This window comes from Melospiza melodia, chromosome 8, assembly GCF_035770615.1.
Source record: "Melospiza melodia melodia isolate bMelMel2 chromosome 8, bMelMel2.pri, whole genome shotgun sequence".
In the NCBI taxonomy this organism is placed as follows: domain Eukaryota; kingdom Metazoa; phylum Chordata; class Aves; order Passeriformes; family Passerellidae; genus Melospiza; species Melospiza melodia.
In genome coordinates this window covers 19,815,911-19,824,437 of record NC_086201.1, presented here as the reverse complement: position 1 = coordinate 19,824,437, position 8,527 = coordinate 19,815,911, and the positions used below count along the sequence as shown (strand labels likewise).

Below are 8,527 nucleotides of genomic sequence, written 5' to 3'. Positions count from 1 at the left end.
TGAAAAACTTTTTGTTTTCTGATACACACTGAGTATGTAAGTCATGCACCCATTCTTCTCATTTATACCAATACATATAAATACATTCACAAATACACATCTCAAGTACACTTATCCAATCTGAAATAATTACATTCAGATGCTGAACAGAATACCTATACATAGCAGAAATAATTCAAGGTCTTCAGCTTTTTCTTTTATCATCATTACTAAACAACGTTCCATTTTCCCCCAGTAGATAGAACTATTAAAACAGAGAAGCAGAATTTTTCTCTGTCTTTACCAGGTCTACTTAAAATCCTCTTCTTGCATCTTACCTTTTCTTCTAACCAAAATTTTAATCTTGCTTTGTCCAAAAGTCTGATTCTTTCAAATAGTCAAAGGAAACAGAAATCCTTCTATGTTTTGCAGCCATCCTTCCTTTCATCTTTTGCTTTCAGATAGTGTTTGCATCTTCCCATCTCTTCCTCATTTAATTCCTGTTCTTGAGTGAGCAGTACTCCCAATTCATGTATCATCATCCTCAACATAACTGTCACAGCTTGCAAATCATAAAACATTACAGGAGAAATCCAGGCAGGTGTAATTCTGTTGACCACAGAGAGCTGTGTTAACTACCCACAGCCTTCTTGTGGTCCTAACATTTTCCTGAATAGTCTGTGAATAGTCTGTGCATAAGCTGAACATTCCTTAATACTCACACAATACAATCATCTTCCATAATTTTTACATGATGGTATTTGTATGCTACACTAATTGACTTAATAAGTTTCATTGTATGTATTTTTCTCATGAATAATTTGTTTCATAAAATATTTAACTTAAAAATAAAACTGTTCTTAAGAAAACTCGTCCTAATTGAAGGATGTTCATCCTACCCTAAAGTAATCAAAATAAAATTTCCTATACAGTGTTAACATCAATGACAGTCCTACAGATAATGCATAGAGCAGCAATTAATCAGAATTTATCTATACCATGACAAAAAAATCATACTTATATATACCTTAAAATTATGCTTTAATTATACTGAAGTTCAAAATGTACTCTTATTTTTTCAATCTATTTGGTGTAAAAATACTAAAATTATTTTATCTCCTACAAGAGAATAGTGGGTTACCCCAAAGCATGGTCTGTAATCCAAGATTTTAAAGCACATTTTTCATATTACATACAGTACTAATGCCTCAACAATCCTGTCCAAACTGACCAAGGTTCTGTGCTTGTGGTTCTTCCTCAGTCACTGTTGGTACAAGCTCACATTCAATCCACAATTAAATTAAAAAGTTGCCTTAACATTTGCCTTACTATTTTTAAGGTGAGGGACAATATTGCATGGCTTTTGTCTCATATTCCTAAGGAAACAAAAGATCTCACAAAAATTATATGAGACAAATTAGTAATTTTTAAGATAAACTTTTATTGAAAAATTAAAACTGCATTGCATAACTTCTTTATAACTTCAACATTTCTTAAACCACAAAACAGAGATTCTGTTTAAAAAATCCCTTCATATTTGTCACCATTCAAAAAACAGATTATGAGCTAACTTCATGATAATTTTAAAATTCTGGATTATTCCCAAGGCCCCTGCTTCTGGCTGTATGCCATGAATGGTATAATCTATCTTCTCTAAAAATTACCTTTAATAACACAATCAGAATTTTTCTCATTCAAAATCACCAGCTGCTCTTGATTTTTATCCAGTGGTCAGTCTTTTCCAAATAAATGATATCATTTCATAAGCACTGCAGCTACCTGTTCAGCTAAGATCTTGCCTACTGTTTAATTGACCTGAATTCACCCATGCAAAGTTACAGTGATTACAGGGACAAAAGTCCCTGTGATATTAAAGGCAAAATTGCTAGCTCAGAGTGTATTTTAAACCTCAGAAAAACAAAGTTGCTCACCTGGAATTAAAATGCTTTACATTAGTCAATACTCCTGTATATCCATACATCCTAATCTCTCACAGTCAATAGTATATGGATTTAAAAGAAGCAAATTTCCAGGTGAGCCTTAGTCTGAGAAGCTGTGGCATATTACTCAGATGGAAATGACCTAATAAGAAAAAAGATGAGTTTTCTCACTAATGAGTACAACTGCTGTGTTAAAATCAGTTAACCAAGTCAGAAATTATTACAAGCACAGTGCCTGTTGAACACAGTATACCTCATAGGAAAACACCCCAGAAGCTGATGTTAGAATCAAAAGCTTTGTAAAAATCCAGTTGTGGTCATCTGTGTCAAGACACAACACTGCAGAAAAGCATGATAAATGCAGAGGGTAGGAAGATAAATCTAAGCCCTCTGTCTTTAGAGACAACACCTATGCATTGACTGTCTCACTTCCAAAACAAGCAGAAGGAGCTCCATTATTCCCACTCAGCTGCAAACCATCAATGGCAAAAGGAAGAGCCTCTGATGCTTTTAACCTTCAAAACACAAGGTACTTCATAAAAGGAAGAAGCAGAAATGTTAGTGAGCAAAACATTATACATGCACTGAGGAGGTCTAGATCTGTTTCTGACTGCATTTCAGAACTGTCAGGGGTGTGCTGTGTGAATGCCATCAGCTGTATTCTGGTCCTTCCTACAGCTTCATGATCAGGATGAAGATGGTTCTCTTCACCTTATTTATTTGCTTCAAGGAGAATTAACAGCTCAGATACATTAAACTACTATTAGAATGTTGAGATGGTGATCTGGTTATAGGGTTCTTGAGGTTAAAATATTAAGGTTAGAGGACTGGGGGGAAAATGGAGCTTCAGTAATACCATTATTGACAAGGGAGATGGAGGAAATCAGAAATTCCCACCTAAGAACTGGGGTAATCATAAGAACCATGGCATTTGTGTGGAAGACCTAAAATCCTCTAGTGAAGCTAAGTCACCAGTTATATGTCTTTGGATTAATTATATTAGCTCATATTGTTTCTCATAAACAAGAAGGACTGAAAGAATTTTTTCAATCTTCTGTAGCTGCCCTTTGAATAAAGTAAAACTGAGACCAGATTTCAGACAGAAGTCTGAAATAAAAATGTGACATGTGCTTCTTCAAAACAAGCTTCTTCCTGTACTCTAAGAACAGCTCTCAATGAGAGGTCTTCCAGTTTTGATGAATAGCTGGTATCTATAAAGAATAGCATTCAATATTATGGAAGTTAGCACTAAAGTCAATGTTTATGCCAACTACACGAGTACTGCAGGCCTCAGGTCATACAGCATGGATGTTTCCATCAGGAAATGTCAAGTGTTGAATTCACAGTAATACAATAGGCTTATAATTGAGCAAGATTGAGGTTTGAGATCAAGAAGGCAAGAAACCAACAACACTGTCTTGAAAAAATCTAATTAAAGGAATACTGTATTGGTAAGATTACTAGGGGGTTTCATGATATGGAATAACAATGCAGATCAATTTAGAAAGTCATACTCATAAATCTAAAGGTCAGTGACAAATTTACAATAATTTTTAGTTTCAACTCAATTTGAAGAAAAGATTTTACAGAAGATTTTGAAAGGGGAATAAGCAAGAGTTCTATGAAAACCTGGAAAGGCTGTGCTGTAGGAGACAGCATTTACTGTAGCAGCTTCTTCCTTCTCCCTGTGCTAACACAAACCTGAGATACCATCCTCAAAGGACAACCAGTGGGACCTGCAGGATGGAAATCTCTCTTACCTGTAGCTGTCTTTCCACAGGACTGACAGGGGCCAGAGAGACTGCAAAAACTGCATGGCATGACTGTATTTCACTGAAAGTTTCTAAAATAATTCAATTTTATTACTGAGGTGGAGGGGAGGGAAAAAAAGCCATTAATTACTGCTTTGCAAAGAATCACGTCTGAAAACACTTGAAATTAGCATATTCCATTTATCACCATGACACTAACTCAGTGAACAGAGGATTATTGAATCTCCATTTTGTTCCACTACTCTGTTTCTAGTATGGACTTTTCCACTCAGTAATATTGATTAGCTAATGATTAAAATTGACCAAGCTGCAGATGAATCTGGTGTCTATACTTTGAAAAGACTAACCAGTTGAAATTATTGGGACAAGCTGGCTGTATTAAAAGATACTGAGATTCCTCTTGGTTTTATTTAATTTATAAGCTCCAAATTCCATTTTAGTGAAATTCGATTTCACTAAAAGAATGATGTGGTTAAAACTCCCACAGAATTTAGTTCAAATGGTCACAGAAGTCAGTTCTGAAATAAAACTCAAAAACAGGGGCCTTGGTTAGCAATCAATATTCACTAGAAAAGCATTCAGAACACTGAACAGTCTGACATTACAATAAATAAAACTGAAATTTCTAATAATTCTAATAGATTAAAGGGATCCCATAATTTGATAGTCTATACACAATGTCAGAATTCCTTATCTTCAGTAAAATTATCTGTAAGTTATACTTTAAGGGCACTAGGATTTAAACAAAAGTGTCGACTAATATTTTCATATTTATTCTTTGGCTCACAAAGACACTAAAATACCATAAACATTATTTAGAACTTCAATAATATATAAATAGGTTACATTACAAACGGAAGAAAATACAAGACAACTCTTCAGCATGGTAAATCTCTGCATATAAATAAGCAAATGTTTCAGATACCTACAATTAAACAGTTATCTTGCTGTAAAACTATTACATTTAAATCCTTTTACACAAATTAATTTAACAATAATATACACAATCTACACAAATTAACCTCTAAAAATACAGCAATAATATACCTGTTACAATGACTGCTACTGTCATCCCCTGATTTGACACTAAAGGGCAAGTACAACTGTTTTACTCAAAGGTGCTCTTAGAGATTGCTGTTTTGTATGTGAGAAAAGCACCAACAATAAGATCTAATACTGTTATACATTTTCTTTAGCTCCTAAGAATCTACATTTTAGAAATGTTTCTATATGTCTATTTCTGTCTGGCAGAAAAACTTGTAGCACATTATCCACATCAAAGTTGTTGAAGGAAAACTTAATTTTCTTAAAGTGGAAAACATGCTGTGGCTTTGATCTAATTTTATAACCACTTTATATATATATATATGTATGTATGTATATATATAATTATATATATATTTATTTATACTGTACATATATACTGTGCAGAGATCTTAATTTGCTATTTTAATATCTATTAATTTTCTGCTGCCTACAATAAACAAGACCAATGTAAGAGTCAATAGTACTTCAACTTCAAGATAATACATTTTCCCTCAATAATATGATCTACCAACACATATATATTTCAGTAGCCTATAGTTGATTTGTTTAAGGATGTCTTAGGAGATTGCAACTTACAGAATTTCCTTTAAACATGTTCTGCAGAACTGGGTTTTAAAAATAGCCAGTGCTGGAAAACAGTGAATTCAAGAAATAAATCATTCAATCCCTACAGCTCCTGCCCCAGCCTCTCAATTTCCTCAATGAGGAAGTCAATGTCAGACTTGGTTGCTGCTGGGTTTGAGATGACCATTCGGAAGAAGTTGACTTTATCGCCCTGAGGCTGATATCCAACCATGGTGGTGCCTGACTCCATCATCAATGCCTTGATTTTTGGTGCCACCTTTATCATAAAAAAAAAAATCACAAAAAGAGAGAGAGACACACACACACACAAAGAGAGAAGAAAAAAATTATTCTTTCCTTGTATATCACAGCATTTCTTTATTCAGAAAAAAGAAATTGACAGGCATTTGTTTTAATAAAAGATGTCTGTAAGAAGAAAAAGCTTGAACAACTAAATAAGATTGAAAAACTGTGTAAGATTGGCTAATTAAAGAAAAATTGACAACAATAACATCCATGTTTTTGATTTACAAATTAATAGTATCCCAGAGTATTTGCTGTGTAATAATTTTATATATTAAATGTATATCTCATTTCTTTGTGCTGAAGATTTTGTCATGATAAAACATTTTCTGCTTCTGTATGAATGTCCACTCCAGACCTTCTTGAGGGTAGTGGATATTTTCCATGAGAATATTATGTATTCTCAAAACATTTTATGGTGGGGGACAACAATGGAAATTTTTCAACAAGATCTAAGTAATAAAGAACATTTTTTGTTAGGATAAGCCATGGAAACCTTCCAGTAGTTTTGCAGTACTGTGCATTTACCACAATCTCACTTCCTTGGTTTAATTTACAAGGAATAATGTTCTGACAGTCTTAATATTTGGTATTGACTAAGCCCAGTTTTTCCATCCAGACTTTCATTCTCCTGCTCTACTCTCTGCCAGGCAAGGTCAGATGTCTGGCTCTTTCACTGTTTTGTAGAATGCTTTATGATGTCCCCTAACATTTAACAGGTTTAAATCAAATATTTCATCCCTCTTGCTGTTTCTTACTTCTTACCGCTATCTTCCTCTATTCTCTCTTTGTTTTGGCAATTTCTTTATCTAACATGGGACTGGCTTGACTCAGGAATTTTACCCAGGAATTTCTAGTCCCTTCTATTCTCTTCCCCCATTGTGATGCAGCCATTAAATCCTCTACAAAATCTCCCAAGTTTGCTCATTCTTCTCCCTTCCTTAACAATCACACATACAGACACAAAGAGCAATTATTTTTGACACTGTGATGTAATTCTTTTGTCTCCTGAATGTATTTCATTCCTCTTCTGTCTAAAACACTACTACAAAATTACTGTATTTTGCTTCCCTCAAGTCCTGAATAACATTATATCTTTTCTGGTGGTGCTTCTATGATGCCTTCCCTTTCCTCTACTACTTCAAATAAATGTATCCCAAAGTCCTCCAAAGGGTATTCATTTTCACTGAAATGCATTATTAATGCAATGGCATTTAAAATCAGAATAAATACCTGAGAAGGAACTCACAGGTTTTCATGTCCTTTACCTGTCCAAGCATTTTCCAACAATTACCCTCTGTTTCTCTTGTAGATAAGCTGTCCTATCCAAAGAAGACTGTGATTCTGTAGGTCTAGCTACTTTTTGAAGGCTTGTAACACTTTCAGCACAGGATAACTGAATATGTTCTGAATCTGGTTCTACAGGCAAAACATTACTTGAACATCAATATAAATGAAAGACACAAGTGAACAAATATCAAGGTCATTACAAGCAATGGAGAACTGACATCTCAGAATTTGGAATTATCCTTTTACATATAACCAAAAATACTTACCCTGTGTAACTTTTCTCTTCTCTCATCAGAGTCTGGCATGCCCCTGAGACTTGGAGGAATATACCAAAAACATACATTTGTATGCTCTGGCTGCAAAAAGAACCAAACATATGCATCAATTAAAAAAATTATACAGCTCATTCCCACACTAAAGGCTAGTCAGTAGCATATTTTATCACAGACATGAAAGACAAAATATAGTATTAACTTTTCTAGTCCTGCATGTTAAACAGACAGAAATGGATTACAGTACTGCTGCTTGCTCTGCTGCCTTAGATTCCCTATACATTGTCCCATTTGCAATATTTAGGTTGCTAATGAAGTGCAAGTGCTTTTCACCCTTGTGCAGTTCTATGAGTAACTGTTTTTCAGGATCACAGCAAGGGCAATCCAATTTTCCTTTCCTTAGCAAAGGGAGAAATGAAGTTTATACTATGATCCAAAGGTTTCTGTACTGGCCCTGGCAAAAGAATATACAGTAAAAATAGCAGATTCTCACTTATGTACTAATAATCTCAGTATGAGTAGGTTGTATTAAAGCGTTCTTCATGCCCTAAACTGAGAGGGCCTCTGTGGAAGAAGAGGAGATAAACCTGACATTTATGGTACAAAACCACAGGTATTTGACAAAAAATCTGCTCAGATGCCAATAGTCATGTAGTTCTTTAGAAAATCAGAGCAGTTTTGCATAGCTGTCTTGAAGAACTGTGAGAAGCATGAAGACAGATTTGGCTCACACATATGTGAAAGCAAACTTACCTGCCCTTCAAATACCATCTCAAATTCTTCTCTGTTTTTGATTTTAGTGTAGAGATATTCTGCCAGCTCCAGGCATTTATTGATCTGATTTTCAAATCCTACTGTACCCTATTTTAATAAGAAAGTAGGTATTAGTTAAATGGTCATTTTTTTTTTCCTGCTCTGATGCAATCACCTTTTCAGATAAGTTTCACTCTTAAATATTTTCAGGGAGAAAACATTTAGCAGTATTATTTCTTGTAACTTAAAAGTAGCATTAATCAACAGTTAAAAAGTGGCTAAAGGTGGCCCAATTGTAAGTCACTGTTTGGTTTGTCTCATTTTAAGAGAATTTATTATGAAAATAACAAGGACTTTCACTATTTTTAGTAGATTATTTTCAGTCTTTTATATTTTTTGGGCTTCCAAAAATATTATGGATATCATGTCCTGGCTTCACAGCTGCTGCTGAAAGACCAGAAACTTAGAAAGGGAATTCAGTTGAAAGTGTAAGAATTGGGAAGTAAAATATTTCCTCTGAACAGTTTGCTAGAAATGTGCATTTAACCAGCAAGCAAGAGTCTGCAATATGTTTATTGTGTCACTTGCCTACCCACTGATATCTTGT

At 34.3% G+C, this 8,527-nt stretch overlaps 1 protein-coding gene across 1 annotated transcript in view; it reads right to left on the bottom strand.

Annotated features, from left to right (window-relative positions):
- Positions 1 to 1,400: 1,400 nt before the first annotated feature.
- The window catches only part of GAD1 (glutamate decarboxylase 1), a 32,896-nt gene continuing 25,769 nt past the window's right edge, over positions 1,401 to 8,527 (bottom strand). The window contains exons 15-17 of the mRNA XM_063162112.1: positions 7,921 to 8,028; positions 7,162 to 7,251; positions 1,401 to 5,579 (exon numbers count right to left, since the gene is read on the bottom strand). Of these exons, the coding sequence (XP_063018182.1) occupies positions 5,406 to 5,579; positions 7,162 to 7,251; positions 7,921 to 8,028 (372 nt within the window). The 3' untranslated portion in view covers positions 1,401 to 5,405. The remainder of the gene's footprint in view (positions 5,580 to 7,161; positions 7,252 to 7,920; positions 8,029 to 8,527) is intronic.